This window comes from Gymnoscopelus microlampas (genome assembly GCF_963454915.1).
Source record: "Gymnoscopelus microlampas genome assembly, chromosome: 8".
NCBI lineage: Eukaryota > Metazoa > Chordata > Actinopteri > Myctophiformes > Myctophidae > Gymnoscopelus > Gymnoscopelus microlampas.
In genome coordinates, this window is record NC_139945.1 from 33,208,921 (window position 1) to 33,226,433 (window position 17,513).

At 41.7% G+C, this 17,513-nt stretch overlaps 1 protein-coding gene across 1 annotated transcript in view; it reads right to left on the minus strand.

Moving 5' to 3' along the window:
- Nucleotides 1–17,513, minus strand: part of dscamb (Down syndrome cell adhesion molecule b) — a gene marked incomplete at both ends in the record, with an annotated part of 217,790 nt that overhangs the window by 12,495 nt on the left and 187,782 nt on the right. The window contains 7 exons of the mRNA XM_084064776.1: nucleotides 970–1,272; nucleotides 2,491–2,691; nucleotides 8,137–8,301; nucleotides 10,064–10,179; nucleotides 10,440–10,470; nucleotides 12,624–12,800; nucleotides 16,713–17,003. Coding sequence (XP_083920902.1) covers nucleotides 970–1,272; nucleotides 2,491–2,691; nucleotides 8,137–8,301; nucleotides 10,064–10,179; nucleotides 10,440–10,470; nucleotides 12,624–12,800; nucleotides 16,713–17,003 — 1,284 coding nt within the window. The remainder of the gene's footprint in view (nucleotides 1–969; nucleotides 1,273–2,490; nucleotides 2,692–8,136; nucleotides 8,302–10,063; nucleotides 10,180–10,439; nucleotides 10,471–12,623; nucleotides 12,801–16,712; nucleotides 17,004–17,513) is intronic.

The window sequence follows — 17,513 nt, forward strand, 5'->3', positions numbered from 1 at the left end:
GTACTGTAGAGTGAAACCAGGAAAGGTACGAGTATAGAGCCCTGATGGACTCTGTTTAACCAAGTATAGGGTTTAAGTGGTTAAAGGGATAGTTCACCCAAAACATAACTTTTTTTCTATCGATTAGTCACCCCATGGAGACTTGAATTCATGGATTTGTTTTTGTTTTTGTTGCATTCCTAAGACAATAATTTGATGAAATGTGGACCGGTAGGCAGCAGTTCCGGTAGAAGACACAAAGGAGACTCTTTGTGTCTCCTACCGGAACCGCTGCCGGTTATCAAATTATTGGCTTAGGAATGTGACAAAAAAATAAATATATCCATGACTTCGATTCCGTAGCTCGGTGGACCCTAGCTGCGTGTCACTCCCCGACTCTTTCCCCGTTTCCTGTCAATCTCCACTGTACTATCAAATAAAGGCAGAAAAGCCCCCAAAAATATCTTAACCAATTTAGGCTGGGAACGCATCTGTGTCATTTTACGATTTCTTTGGCTGAGTGCCGCGCTATGAGCTTGTAGATCTGCTATTTTTGAAAAATCGTGAATATTTTAAGGCGAACATTTGTACCTCGAATCTTTGCTTCTGGAGAACAGTTTTTTGAAAAAACGTATGTTGCTATATATCAGTGGTGCTCAAACCTTTTCACGTCAAGGACCCCCAAAATTATAATGTATTTGGCCGCGGACCCCCATCTGAAAATATTTTGTTCCAGGGACCCCCAGGAGCAAAGATTTTAGATGTCCGCTTGAAAAAATATATGTATTCAAAGATTTGCACAAATTTCACGATAAAAAAAAAGAAAGCAGATCTACAAGCTCATAGAGCGGCACGAAGTGCCGCTCTATGAGCTTGCTATTTTTGAATAGCCAAAGAAATCTAAAGAATTACACAGATGCTTTCCCGGTCTTAATGGGTTAAATATCTCAAAAATATCTAAAAAGAATGTCTGTATGATGTGCTGCTCACCGGGTCTGTGTGCCTTGGGCGCGGCCATGTTCATGACCCGGCTGACGTCCTGAGGTTTGGGCGGGGAGGCGGTGAAGCGGCAGATGCCCGACTCAGACGGCGTGCTGGAGGTCAGGCTGTCGGTGTAGTCATTGGTCCCCGCCGTCATCTGCTCCGACGACGTGTCGGAGATGAAGCACTCGGTGATGGTGAACTTGGCGTGGCGGAGCTGCTCCTCCATCTTGGCGTGCTCGTAGGCCCGGGCCAGCTCCTCGTAGGTGGAGGAGGCGCTCTCCGTGGACACCATGCTGCTCCGCGCTCGGTCTGCCAAAACACATGATATGGGATTCAGTGACGCCGTACAGTGTTGATTACGTCGACTAAAACTATGATGAAAAATGTTCGGCGACTACCTTTTTTCACTGACGAAAATGTCATAAAAACTAAGCTACAACGACTAAAACTAGACTAAATATATTGACAATTTCGTCAACAAATAAAACTAAAATGTTAGTGAGGGACTAGTGGAGAAGAGATCCAGTAGAACTAAAAGACAAGTCATTTTATCTTTGGTTGCGCTCGAGTGTTGTGCTCTGAAAATGGCAGATCTACAAGCTCACAACGCGTTGTGCTGCGGCGTGTTGTGAGCTTGTAGATCGGCTATTTTCAGCATGCAACCAAGTGTAGAATCAGCCATTACGACGCCATCAAGGCACCGGCGAAATACATTTTAGTCGACTAATCAACTGTAGATTTAGTCAACTATAATCTTATGATATTTAGTCGACTAAAACTAGACAACAACTAAAACATTTCAGATGACTAACATATGACTAGAACTAAATGGAATTTTATTCAAAAGACTATGACTAAAACTAAGTCAAAATTGGCTGTCAAAATCAACACCGATGCTGTAGTACAGTGGTAAAGCGCCAGGGTCCAGGATATAGAGCACAGCAGTGGCGGCCATTTTCTTTACCGGCTAAGGTTCCACGGATAGAAAGCCACAGCTAAAAGAGGAACACGTTTAAACACTTTTAAAATGTTCAGCTATTCGACAATAGCCGATCGAGAAGTTCACACGATCGTCTGTGAAAAACATTTATTTTTATTTTTATGTTGACGAAACTTCTCTTATGGGGGTCCCTGGCACACAAGGTCTTTCACAATGGGGTCCACAGCCAAGTACATTTCAATTTGGGGGGGAGGGGGGTCCTTGACATGAAAAAGTTTGAGAACCACTCTCTTTATGCCAGTGATTCTCAAACTTTTTCATCTCAAGGACCCCCAAAATGATATATATGTGGCTGCGGACCCCCCATCTAAAAAATATTTTATGCCAGGGATTTTTTTTAAATAGCAGATCTACAGCACTGAGTGCCGCGCTATGAGCTTGTATATCTGCTATTAGAATATAGTTAAATTGGTTAAAATGATTGTGACGCGATATGAACTAATTTTGCTGGGGACCCCTGGTACCCCCCCAGAACCCCTGGGGGTCCCGGGCCCCACTTTGAGAACCACTCTCTTTACGCAATATACCTGTGTCCTGTGAGGGGCTGACACTGTAGCTGTCACTCTCTTTGTCCACAGAGCCGGTGGCCCGTGGTGTGGGCAGCCTCCAGTCCGTGGTGAGGGTGTGCGACGAGCTGGTAGGATGGGGACGGTTGAGGGTCCACTGGCTAGCGTAGCGGCTACGGGCCGCGGCAGGACCGGCTTTGGCAGTGCGTCTGGCAGTGGGGTCTGGTGGTGGTGGGGGGGTGTGAAACATTCAGAGAGGCTTTGTCAGAAACAGTGATTCACCACTTAAACCCCATATCGTCGCTGTCAGGCATGAAACCTCCTGAATCTCCAGATTCGAACTATTTGTGTTTTTTCGTAAATTAAAGGGATAGTTCACCCAAAACACTTATTTTTTTCTATCGATTAGTCACCCCATGGAGACTTGAATTCATGGATATTGTTTGGTTTTTGTTGCATTCCTAAGCCAATCATTTGATGACCAGCGGACTAGTAGGCAGTGGTTCCGGTAGGAGACACAAAACTCTTTTGTGTCTCCTACCGGAACTGCTGATGGCAGGAATGCGACAAAAACAAAAACATATTTTATTTTACTTTATCATACTACAACATCAAACAAATGCATCATTCTTTTTTTTTTTTGCATTATTCTTTTTGCATTATTCTTTTTTTTTTAATCCTGAAAAGTAACAGTTTTGGACAGTATGAGGTTTCCACCCGACAGAGACGATATACTTCATTGAACATGGACTTTTTTTCTCCCCAGTGTAGACCAATCTCTTCACTGACAATAATATTGATCTTCAAGCATCAAAGATGTGAACATTAACAAGATACTGTACATGCACCAATCACATGTAAGACCGTCCCATCAGCTCCAAATTCTTCTTTGTACACAACAGAGCTTATACATACGTGTGTGTGTGTGTGTGTGTGTGTGTGTGTGTGTGTGTGTGTGTGTGCGTGCGTGCGTGCGTGCGTGCGTGCGTGCGTGCGTGCGTGCGTGCGTGCGTGTGTGCGCGCATACTGTGTGTGTGTGTATTTACATAACTATATATACTGTGTAAAATAGCATTATATAGCATCAAGACCCCGTGGCACCAAGGTATGACATTTATCATTCGTCAAAGGCCTCAATACAGCCGCCAAAAATAGCATCCAATTCAGCCTGACCCAGACATGCTGATGTTCTATGCACCAATGGGCCCCATCACAACGCTGGCTGCATGGCTCCTTTAGAATGGGCTCTGATTAGATCTGACCAGAGGAGAATAGCACTGTAATGGCAGTAGGTCAGAGAGTATCGTCATTTCATCACTGGGGACTGAGAGGACTGAGGGATGGAGAGGTAGAGAGAGATGTGAGAGAGGGGGGAGGGATAGAGGGAGAGAATGATTGTGAGATGGAGAGGTAGGGTTAGATTGCAGTGGTGGAAAGTAGGGTAGGGTAAGTGATTTTCTTTGGATAAAATAAGTGTTAAATAGCTCATGGACTCATTGCAACATAGTGTTTTTTCAGTAACATGAGTCTCCATGTTTCTCCAGCTCTTAATTAAACAAAAAAAAAGCATTATCCAATCAGGATAGTGAACTCAGACAGGATACAGATTAAACAAGTGAAATTGGAAGTGATGACACTATAAAACATTTAACTGGAACACTATAAAAAAAAAAAAAAGCTGATAAATGGGTACTCTCTCTCCTGATTGGCAGAAATTTTGTCACCTACCTGAAAATTTATTTTCTGTTTATTAAAGAGCTGGAGAGACAGGGAGACCCCTGTTACTGAACACACTCTATAGCAATAATTACTATCAGAATATAGTGCTTTAACCAAAAAACTTTTCTTTTAACCCAAAAATATCACTTACCCTATACCTTTAAGTACTGTACTTAAGTACCATTTTGATGTATGTTTTACTTTACTGGAGTATTTCTAGATCTACTAGCTCACAACGCACCGCTTTGCAATGTGTTGTGAGCTTTTAGATCTGCTATTTTCAAAGGATTTTGATACATTTGGAAACTTAGTATATTATACTCTAAGTATATTTTGATCCTTTAATACTTTTGCACTTTTACTCAAGTACATTTTGAATACCGGCCCTTTACTTGTATTTCTACATGGTGGTATTGATACTTTTACTCAAGTAAAAAATCTTCCACCCCTGGGAAATGGGAGGGGTGGAGGGATAGAGGAAGAGAATGATGGAGAGATGGAGAGGTAGGGGAGATGGGAGGGAGGGAAGGAGGGAGAGAATGATGGAAGGATGATGGAAGTCTCTCTCTACTGTGTACTATCAAGAAAGGCCCCAAAACTATCAAAAATAAGTACTTAAATAAGTATTAAGTATGAAATATTGATACTGATAGTCTAAAAACTAAAGATATTTCAAGTGGTCCCCAGCACCAGAGAGAGAGAGAGAGAGAGAGAGAGAGAGAGAGAGAGAGAGAGAGAGAGAGAGAGAGAGAGAGAGAGAGAGAGAGAGAGAGAGAGAGAGAGAGAGAGATAAAGCTCAGCAAATTGGGTTCAAGCCCCAGTGGCCAGGCTAAATGAGCCAATAGTCTCTCCATGTGTGTATGTGCATGTGTACAGTATGTGTGAGTGTGTGTGTGCGTGCATGTATGTGTCTATGTGTGGGTGTGTTCTGGTATGTGCCTAATGTTTGTACACTAAACATGGGTTTGGGAAACACTGGCCTAAAGCGTATCAAACCGGGGGCGGTTGAAATGAAGAGGGTTTGTACAGTATAAGCATTCAGCTGGAACAGGGCCATGAGGAGCCAGATAGATGACCCTTCTTCATCAGTTCTGCTCCACTGAACCTGGACCCCCTGACCAGTAGAGATAGGCTGCTTCAGGGTCCACTGTGTGTCCAGTCTGTCCACCAAGGTTATTATAGTTTAGAATTATTATAATTATTTTGTATTTATTGGGGCGGTGTAGCCGCCCCCTATAAGTGAGTTTTGGACACCGACCAAAACATTTGTGTACCCCCTAACCCTTCCATTGTTAATGCAAATCGATACTTTTTTTCATATCAGCCAATCACATTACAGCTAGTGTCATCACCACTAACTGTAATGTGATTGGCTGACTTTGCAAATTCAGGACTGTGATTGGCTAGCGAAACACATGACACATGTGCAGCCCTACGAATAGCAGTATGGACTTTTAAAAAAAGTCATTTATCCTTTTTTTAAAGTGAGTCATGTTGTGATGACCACACACCGCCCACTTCACACTGGGTGTGATTTTTTAGTAGTTTTATTAGTTATTTTTGGTTTGCTAGTTTAGTTTAGTTTTATTTCTTCGTTTTTTTTTATTGTAATATGGGGTAGTCAGGGGCGAGATTCAAAATGTTAAAAATAACAAAAATAGAAGAACAACATTGCGACATCTGCTAATATTCGCTATTTTTGAAGATTCTTCGAAAAGTTTTACTCCAAGGCTTAAAACTGGCACAGATGTATTATTGGAACATTTCATATCCACCTAAAATACTACACTGAGGGGCGCCGCTGGCCTAGCGGTGAAGGCGCATTATAGGCTAATGCAGCCTGACAACAAGTCACAGGTTTGATTCCAGAGCCCATGACTTTTGCTGCGTTTCACTCCCTGTCTCTCTCTCCCTGTGTCCTGTCTCTCTCTACTGTGTACTACCCAAAAATATCAAAAATAAGTACTTAAATAAGTATTAAGTATGAAATTGATAGGCTAAAAACTAAAGATATTTCCTCTATGACAGTGGTTCTCCACCAGTGGTCCTTGAGGGGGTTCCAAGTGGTCCCCAGCAAAATGATGGAGAGTTCGTAACCAAATGGACCCTTAGATCTTTAACCCTTGAGAGTGTAAAATGAAACCAAATGGACCCTTACGGGTCCATTTGGTTTCATTTTACACTCTCAAGAGTTCAATTATTGTTAAGCACCTGCATTATTTAATTAAAGAATTGTTTCTTTCTTTTCAAGATCTTTTTATTGTTTTTTTGGTACATGACCCAGGGGCAAGCATCCTGCACACACACAAATCTTTTCATATACTGTATCACAAAAAAGACAAACAAAATGTACATGTACTACATACCCCTATTTTCTTGAGAGTTGATCAAAGGAAGGAGGCAAAATGCCCATCTACAAATAAATCCTTAAACCATTTAATACCCTTCCCCTGCCAGTTGTTAAATGTCAAACGTTTGCCTGTTATCTCTCCTATAGTACCAACATCAATACACAAAATCTTTATCCAACGATAACAAAATAGAAACGTTTTGGGTCTGAGAGTCTAAATCTCATCAAACAGTGTTCTGTGGCTCAAATGCCGAATAAATAACAGTCCTTGTCCTTGATATGAAAAAGTTTTGTAGACACACAATACAGTTTCACTTTGTTATAATCATCATGATTCATTATTTTATTTTTTTGCAAAGACTCCTTAGTTTTAGTTCATTATAATAACCCTGATGTCCACACTCACACAGCTACAGGGTCTGTATTCAGACTTAAAGCTGAGACAGGTTGAGAAACTATTTGCCTACTGTAACTTGTCGTTCAGATGAATGGCCAATGAAATGCTATTAGCGGAGTTGGTTTTTTAACACTGCTGAGTTCATTTCCTTTTCCAATGACATGCATCTAGAGAAGGCATAGTGTTTACTGTGGCACTGCAGTTACCAACCTTTTCTGGATCAGGGCCCACTGGAAAATATACTGTAGCTTTCACAGCCGACTGATGAGTGGGCCGAGTGCATTTTCAAAACATGTTTATTTTAATGATCAACCAATCGATTGTGTTCTATTTATCGGTATCACAACAAAAACAAAATTGTTTTCAAGGTTCTAATGAAAAAATACAGTGACTTTTGTTTATATTCATGCTATATTATCAATAAAATCTTAGTGTTTTGCAAATTATTTGGGGACCCACTTGCAACATCCTCAAGGCCGGCTGGGAATTGCTGCTCTAGGAAACGGATAGAGGAGTTAAGTAAGACTCTGGCTTGTGGAGAAACCCAATGAAGAAAATGAGTCATAGAGTAGGCTATACGCTATGAAAACATTGTTACATCCATAAGCAGTGACAGTGTGACAGCGGTTGGTTTCAGAGGGATAACAGTGGTGTCAGTACAAGTGTTTAAAGCCCGACCCATGCCAGCTTTTTGGGTCCGATGCCGAGCCCTATTTTGGAGATTCCTAGACCACCACGTTTTGGCTGATATTTTGTCAAAAAGAGGAAAATCCTCTGGAAAAAAAACAGATTTGATTAAAGTTTCTATTTGAGAACACTTAACTTACAAGCAAAAAAACACAAAACTTTTTTGATAGATACAATTTGTATTCATTATTAAATTAATTATTATAATGTATGTTATAAAACATACATAACCACTTCAGCCCTATTTTATACATTTGAAAATAGCCGTTCTAACAATTCAGTACTTTTACTTTTGGTACTTCAAGTATATTTTGATGCCAATACTTTTGTACTTACTCAAGTAACATTTTGAACACAGGCCTTTTACTTGTAACAGAGCATTTCCACGTTGTGGTATTTCTACCTTGCTTAAGTCAAATAAATACCTGAGTACTACTCCAAACTGCTCTATGGGTCGGGCTCTGTAGGGTTAGTAGAAGTGTTAATAGTATAGAGTAAATAATAGAGCACTGACGGTGGTGGGACTCACTGGTTCCAGGCCTGGCGTCGGACACGTCCACCAGTGGTCCGGTGGCCTGGGACAGAGACTGGTAGTGGACCGTGTGGGTCACTGTGGACGACTTCTGCTTCTGGGGCTCGCCAAAGTCATTGTCTGTTAGCAACACGGTGGAACGGTCGTCTACAGGGGAGGGAGGGAATGGAGGAGGAGGGAGGAGAGAGGGAGGGAGAGAAGGAGATGATGGTACAAAGAAAGGAGGGGAAGAACGAAGGAAGAAAGGGAGAAAGAAAGAAAGAACAAATCATCGAGAGCCAAGGAAACAAGAAGAAAAAGCAGAGAAGGAAATGACGACCAAGTTTAAAAGAACAGTGTAACAGTGATGTTAAAAACACTTAACAAAAAAAAACTAAAAGATCGTTCTAGATTAGTTTTGAAATAGCAAATCTACAAGCAGCTCACGTTGTGAACTTGTAGATCAGCTATTTCTGAATATTTCGTCACTGTCGGGTGTCCAAAAACTGTTCCTTTTCAGGATTAAAATTCAAAAATAGCAAAACTAACAGATCTGCAAGCTCAAAACGCGCCGCTTCGCGCCGCATTTCAAGCCTTGTTTCGAGCCACGTTTCGGGCTTGCGGATCTGCTACTTTCGGTGCTTTTGTGTGACGCTGTAGTGTGATCAAGTAGTAGGCCGTTCATTTACGGGAAAAAAACAAAAAGTTTAAATATGGAGAATATGGAGGTTTCTGCCCCGACAGCAACGATTTATTGATGTTGCCTATTAGTGCCTAATGACATGCACAAAGAATTGGGATGCCGGTGATTAAAGTGCTTAAAGGACGACTTCACCACTTTTCAACCTATCTTCATATAATAGGTCCTCACTAATGCTTGTGATAAAATGATACCATTTTTTCCTACTTGGTCTCTGTCTCATAGGAGGGCTGTGGACAGTCCAGAAACCTGTCTACCAGTGACATCATCGTTAGGCAGGATTTTTTCCCCCAAAAAGATTACAATTTTTTTATTCAGATTTTTATTAAGGCGAGAACAATGGGATCTATTATTGCATTGCAACTTTCCAGGAATACAAAGCCTGCAGTTTCTATTAGCTTGGATTCCCCATCGATGATGTCACTGGTAGACGGGTTTCTTAACTGTCTACAGCCCTCCTCTGAGACACAGACTGATTAGAAAAAAATTGTACCATTTTATCATGAGCATTAGTGAGGATCTATTATATGAAGATATGTTGAAAAGTGGTGAAGTCGTCCTTTAAAGTTGTACAGTGCAAATAAAATAAAAACGATTTTTAGCAGCCTCTGCTGGTCATTACCGTCACTGCAGGCCGTTCATTTATTACTGCGTTACCCAGAATTCCATTCGTTTTCACCGGAAGACGGAAGCGTTTCAAAAAGCGTTCTTTTAATTGTTTTATACGATCTGTGGATCGTTTCTCTTAGCCAGTGGAGCTTTAGTTACCGTAAGCTGTGTTTTCTTTTTCTGTTTTTTTTCGTTCTTCAAATCATACAATCTCTTAAAATCAGCGTGAGTTTCCTTTTTGTTATTAGCGCGGTAGTTCCTGGCCAAACAGGAAACCGGTGCAGTAGTTCCTGGCCAAACAGGAAACCGGTGCAGTAGTTCCTGGCCAAACAGGAAACCGGTGCATTTCCACTTCCATTTTCCGGCCAGATGACGTAATTTTCGCGGGACAGTCAACCCCGACAACGTTCAATAGAAAATATATAAATAAAAGGCTTTCGGGGGTGAAATTCATGGAGTGGGTGTTGTGAAACATTTGCCACTCATAAAAGATATACAATTTAACTTTAGTTTTATTGAAAAAGTTACCTAGCATTACTTTAACTGAACTAAAAGAGCAACAGAGAAAGAGCAATGAGCCGCCGGGGGGGGGGGGGGGGGGGACATTCGGTTCACACTCACCGATTGTCTCCATGGTATCCCTCTCCTCGATGAGGAGCTGTGCGCGGGGGATGTCGATGTGCATTCTCAACGTCTGCTGCTGCTTATTGACGGTGTCCGGTGTACGCGTGTTCTTACTGGGGGTGGGTGGGGGGGGAAGCGAGATCAATGGAAAAAAAACAACTCATTTTGTGACTCAGCTGCATGAGCTTTGCATCGCATTAAGCAAAAAAAAATGCAAACAATACCATTAAATTTGATAAGTAATTCTAAGAGGGCAAGAGGGGGCTGTATAATATCCTCTATGCAATATATCTGATGGGTTGATAGATAATTCCGGGGTGTATTGTGATTTATGGTGGCTGTTTAAAGGCTGATTGAGCGTTACAGTACATACCTCATCAGCATTTCCGCCAGGCTTTTGGCATCTGTGGGAGTGAAGTGGAGTGCAGAGCCAGTAAGCACATTAACGATACAAGTGGAGATGCAAGCACACTAACACAATTTGAATCAAGACCATTCTCTTGGAAAAACACAGCTGTGAAATGGTGAGTGAGATTGAGAGCGCAGATGTTTGATCCGAGGAGCCTGTTGCTAAACTTGTCTTTGAGAACTTCTCTTTCTTTTAATCAACCGTTTGAGATCTTTATTTTGTTTTCATCCCTGATTTAGTGATAGCCAACAACGTCTGTCACTGCTAACGCCTTACTGTTTGGTCTGGGGAGGGTGTAGACAGCCATGTGTCTCCTCCGGTGATACACATGGACTTCTTTTCACCTGACAGTGAGAGGAGTTTCACTGGGGGGACATTAACAATCCGGGAACGCATCTGTGTCATTTTTAGATTTCTTTGGGTATTCAAAAATAGCAGATCTACAAGCTCATAGCATGGCACCGAGTGCAGCACTATATGAGCTTGTAGATCTGCTATTTTTTGTATCTGTACATCTTGAATATATATCTTTTTTTAAAGCGAACGTTTGTAAATCAAATCTTTGGGGGGGGGGGGGGTCACTTTAAAACATATATCTCCAAAGAAATCTTAAAATGACACAGATGCGTTCCCGGTCTCAATAGATTAAGGCATGTGGAGGAACCCTTTCCCTCTCAGTTCTGCTGCTCTCTGCTGAGCAGGTGCCCTGACCAATCAGTAGTAGGAGTCACTTCAGGGTGTCATAAAGCTCAGAGAATCACTGCATGCCCTCCTCCATCTCTGGAGGACCTCTACAAGAAACTTTGTTTCAGAAAAGCCAACCGTATCCTCCCAGGTACCTGAAAATGCCTCCCTCAGGGAAAGGCGCTAATAGGGCCATCAAAGCAAAAACAAACAGACTGAGGAATAGCTTTTATCCCAGAGCTCTTATTGCTCTAAACGTTGTTATTGCTCTAAACCTGAGACACTTGACTCTGTGCAGTCTGTTGATGGACAGATGCGCAATATATGGACTTACTGTGCAATATGTTTTTAATATATGTTTTTATATATAGTATATTTTCATGTTGTCTTTTAATGCACTGAGCTGGATTGCTACCTCAATTTTGTTGTCTAGTACAATGACAATAAAGACATTCTTATTCTTGATGAGATGGCCCTCCCCTGCCGGCTTGCAGCCCATGAACCCAGCCAATTGTGTATCTGCCTGCAGGCACCGCGGAGGAATGGAGCCTCAGTCTCCATGGTTGGCGGGCAGAAACTGTACCGCTGCCACCCGGACACTCCCTTAATGATAGCTTCTTAATGACAACCGAGTCGATACGGAGCTTGACAGTGACTGCTTTCACTTTAATTGCTCCTGCCTGATGCATTTGAGATCAACATGGTTTAATTATAAGGCACTTGCTCTTGTACAGTACCGTATATGGTGGGTATAATGGTGTGTACCATTGCATATTCGTATCTTTGTGTGAGTACAATGTTGTATTCATGTTTATGTGCATGTGCTGTGCATGTGTACCTGTGCATAATTCGTTGCTGTCCGGCAGGAACCAAACTCAATTTTTCTGCTTTTGCATTTTTCCATAAATCAGTGCTATTGAACACCCTTTACGTCTGTGTGTTGATCAAAAAAATATTGAACCAATGAAAAGTATTAAAAAATGCTTCTGACAAAACCAGCTAACTCCATTGGATCCTCAAACTTTCTGCTAAACCAGTTAAGTCCAGCAAAGGGGGGTGGAGTTAGCTGGTTTTGCTGACTCCAGGCTCCACCCCCTTTTGACCTCCTACCTCATTGTGAGCCTGGAGGTCCATTTAGCTGTTGTTATCAATGATGAACAAAACCTCCTAACTGCCGGACGGTTCCTGCCGGACAGCAGAGATATGCATGTGTGCGTGCGTGAGTGTGTGCATTACACTACTTTCTTTCTTAAAACACAGCTTTTTGTACAACATGGCACATTTAATACGTCCTGGATGACTGTCACTGCATGTCCTGCACATTGCAGTCGCGGCACATATGTTATTGACGTTTTTGTCTTGTAAATTGGTTACACCTGGGCCAAAACCGATTACTGTACAATACGTTCTTACATGCTGGTATTAAAGTGTTTGTGTGTTCTGTGCAGGCTCTATACAACTCGCCTCTGAGTCTCTTGAGCCTCTGCTCTCTCCTCCTCCTCTTCCACACCATGAGACCGATGAAGACCAGCACCACCACCACCAGGACAGACGTGATGGTCACCACCATCTTCAGACCTCCACTGCCTGACATGTTGTCTGAGATGGGGTCTCCTGTCTTCAGCAGAGGGGGAATGGTACCTGGGGAAGGAGGGAAGAGCGCTTGATGTGTAAAAACATGTTTGGTTTTAATTTAATGCACTCCGCTCTTGTTTTACTGCCCCGGGATCTAGTCCAATCCAATCCAATCCGCTTTTATTTATAGAGCACACTTAAAAACAACAGTGTTGTTGAACCCAAAGTGCTGTGTACTCAAAATAAATTAACAATAGGGTAAACACAATAAAGCACATACAAAAGACACCATAAAAAGAACACAGTGACTCTCAAATCATAACTCTCAATCTGGGTTAAAAGCCAAAGTGTGAAAATCCTGGTAAACCAAGAAACTAGCATCAGTCTAAACAATATACTACTACAATATCAATAAAAACTATCTAGAAACAATCTAGTAACAATAACAATCTAAAAGTAGGGAATATATAGTAGGGTAAAGGTCTAGTGGCTGGAGAGACCGAATCTCGGCTCATCCAGCTACATATCGAAGTATCCCTCCCTGACAAAGACATAATATGACTTTGTCAGGGAGACATAATATGACATAATAAAAAAAGACATAACAAAGACATAATATGTCTTTGTCCTGACAAAGACATAATATTTCTTTGTCAGGGAGGGATACTTCGATATGTAGCTGGGTTGGTTGAATTTGATTGTGTGGGATTATATTATAATCCCACACAATCAAATTCAACCAATCAAAGGTATGGAAAATCACACTTCAAATCCCTCCTTAGGACACATACGGTACAAGGACATTGGTGAACAGATTGTGCACGTAGAGATATATCTTACACAACTCCTAGCTCTCTGTGTAGAACCTGTGCAATCTGTGGCCCAAGGCAAACAGACGTTCAACATGAACACTCTGCTAGTCCGTGGGCCTGCATCCGAGTCCTATCAGTGGTTTCAAGCCTGACAAAACATGTGTTACTGTTGAGTTTGGAAAAGTCCTGATACGTTGAACCAGCGATAAGCAGTGAAGCTTATTTTGCCATTTGTGCGGACCTCATTTTATTTTGATGTATTGTTGTTTGTACCTGCACTGCACCTGGGCACTTTGGATGTGCGTGCACTATCCTTTCAATGCATTATTGTTGAGTTTGAGCACATTTTTGTCTTAAGTGTGGGTTCAAATTCAGATTTTTAAAGCTTTCATGACATTCAGTTTTACAACACATTAAAAGTGTTTGTCATGGTCCTTCAAACATGTATAAAAAGTTTTAACTGAAAATTCCACTCCAGTTAGCCATTGCAGGTGTTTTTCTCTCACATTTCTAAAGCCTTTTCAACTGCAATGAAAAAATTAATCTTTGCCTGCGGGTGTCGCTGTTGAGGGATGTTGCCTGTCAATCATCGCCTCTGCTCCCCCCCCCCCCCCCCAAAGGAAATGATAGGGGAGGGTAGGGGCGAGGAGGAGAGTGGGCGGGAATAATGGACCCGGACTTCACAGTCCAAGGGCCAATCACAGATTACTTTTCAGCCTAATTATTCAGAAAAACCCAGACCACAGAAAATCCACTGAATGTTCAAAGTTCAGTTTTTTGGGGTGTAATTGAACCCCCCAAAAAACATGAAAAATAAAAAAAGTGAAAATGAATGTCATAGAACCTTTAAAGACGGGGTGCCGTGATTTTCAGTGACCCCCCCCCCCCTAAAACATAATCATCAGGTATTATGGTTATACTAGGAGGAAGATTTTTTTCAAAAAAGTATACAGAAATTGTTAAAATTATGTTTTTATGTGGACACACCTCCAGTTCATTAAGTATACCTGGTTCTCACCTAATTTGCACCTCCTCCACCAGCTTAGCACCACCCACCTGTCCTAGTCCCTCCTCCTCCTCATGCCCACACCTGTTGTGTTATGATAATGAGAGGGAGGGTATATTTTTACTATGTCACTAAAGGGCTGTTTTTCTATTGGCACGCTTGACCCTCAAGGTTTTAGCCTCCAGGTAGAAAATAATAGTCAGAGAAGACATAAAACACCATAAAAACACCACCAGGGGGCTTAATGAAGTTCTATCAACCTCATAGACACATGAAAAACAGAAAAAAAAACTATGGCACCACCACCAAAAGCACCAAGTAGAACACCACCACCAAGTAGAACAAAATACTTGTACGTACGTACTGTAGGTTACAACACCTAATTCATTCAATTAAGCAATGACCACTATGAGAGTGGACATTCTAAGTACATATTGCTGAGAAACCATAACGGTTAATCACTCTTAAAAGGTAATTTGACTCAATCTAATACTCAGTTTTAGTACATGCTGTTAATGTCAGTACTGTGTGGTAGAGGTCCATGGTCCTGAAAGACAATATCACATAATTGGACCAGTGTCATTAATCATCCCCAGATAATCATCCACAGTTGTGTCACAGTGACCTATTCCAACCTTTCCTCGTTCATTTGTTTTGAGAGCAGAGCTGCAGCATACAGCTCAGCATCACTGACAACACTGATTACATCTGCTTCTCGCCACTGAGTCCTTACAGGTCTGTAACTCTTAATTTAACACTGAGGATAATACAGTGTACAGTAGATTGTGTTTCAAGAATAGAATTAACTTAATTCAGCGATTCTTAGCCTTTTTCAAGGACCACCAATTTGATATGCATTAGGCCATTGGTTCCCAAACAATGGGTCGGGACGCATTTGTGGGTCGTCATTTCCTACATTTTGTTTTGAATTATTATTATTTTAAAACATTTTAAAAAATATTCCCCCCAAAACACTTTTTTTTTCATGAATTAAAAACAAATTAAATGATTTAAAAAAATAATTTAATAAAAAAAGAAGGGAAATAGGAATGTTTAAGAAGTAGTGAAAATAGGCAGCCGATCTACAAGCTCACAACACGTCAATGTGAACTTGTAGATCTGATATTTTCACTATTTTGGGTCTCAAGCTAAAAAGTTTGGGAACGGCCTTGCATTAGGCAACAGATCCCCATTTGATATGATTTTATATATCTGGGACCCCAGGCTACACTTTAAAAAGCTCAGTGTTCATTTAACTGAGAGAGTGTACAAATAGAACCAAATGGACGACCTGACCCGTAAGGGTCTTTGGCTCCATTTTTATACTCAGAGTGACAGACCCCTAAAGGTCCAATTTGGACCCCTGGTGGTCCACAGACCCGATGTTAAGAACCAATGTTTTTTATGATAGTGAACACTGAAATGAACTATCTAAGATCACACAAATAAAACATGCCTTTAAATGAGCTGATAAGTTCAAAGTGATGACAGCCAGTGGTGGAAGAAATACCAAGCTTGTAGATGGGCTATTTTGGCACAGAGATTTGGTATAGAGTGGGAAAAAGTACAGTTGCAACTCAGGTCCGTTTGACTAAGAACAGAGGGTTTAAGTCAGTGGTTCTCAAAGTGGGGTCCAGGAACCTCCAGGAGTACCAGGGGGTCCCCAGCAAAAACATTTTTATAAAGCGTCACAATCATTTTAACCACTTTAACCATATTTCATACTTTGGCTATTAAAAAATAGCAGATCTAAAAGCTCATGGCTCGTCATTTTGTGCCGCGCTATGAGCTTGTAGATCTGCTATTTTTTGGAAAATCGTGAAAATGTGTGCAAATCTTTGAATAAATATTATTTTAAGCAGACATTCTTTTCTCAAATATTTGCTTCTGGAAGTCCTTGGTGTAACGCCCGAGATTCGAACCCTGGTCTGCCGCGTGAAAAGCCAGCATTTTAACCGCTAGACTAAAGGGCTATCTTTATAATCGGGGGGAGATATTAGTGTTTTATTTCATCAGGCTGAGGCTGTGAGCCACTCTGCTATACTGGCACAAAATAGTTTGGAGATGGGGGAGTCCGCAGGCAAATACATATCATTTTGGGGGTCCCCCTTGACATGAAAACGTTTCAGAGACCACTGGTTGAAGTGGTTTACAACTCACTTCCATCGGCATTGAGCGTGGCAAAGGTGATCCTCTTCTCCGCCGATCCGGCGCTGTTGATGACCTTCATCTGCAGCTCGTACCAGGTGGCCTCCGCCAGGTCGTACAGGATGTAGCTCTTGGTCAGCGAGGTGCGCGTGGCGGTGGTCCACGCCCCCGACTCCACCGGCCGGTACTCCAGCGTGAAGGACGTGATTGGACAGCCGCCGTTGTTCCAGCCGATCAGGTTGAGTCTGACCCTGGTGGAGTTGATGCTGGTGAAGAGCTCGTGTTCTTTGGCAAACTGCGGTTCTGAGGAGAGAGGACATCAGGAGTCATTGATTAGGTTCTCTAGGAGAGAGACTACTGATTTACTTATGTAATCATAATCAATGTACTGTAGACTTAAACAATATCGTCAGCAGTGGTGGAGAGTAACGAAGTACATTTACTTGAGTACTAGACCCATTGAGACCTGAAGCCGATTCTACATAATAGAACATAATCCTAAATCCCAACAGTTTTCTGAAAAACGTAAGTTTCTATATCAGTGGTGCTCAATCTTTTCCATGTCAAGGACCCCCAAAATGATATGTATTTGGCCGCGGACCCCCATCAAAATATTTTGTTCCAGGGACCCCCCCAGAAGCAAAGATTTGAGTTAAAAACGGTTCGCTTTAAAAAATATATATATTCAACGATTTGCACACATTTTCACGATTTTTCAAAAATAGCAGATCTACAAGCTCATAGCGCGGCACTCTGTGCCGTGCCCAAAGTGTAAAATGCTTTTTAGCTCAAATCTAAAAATGACACAGTTCC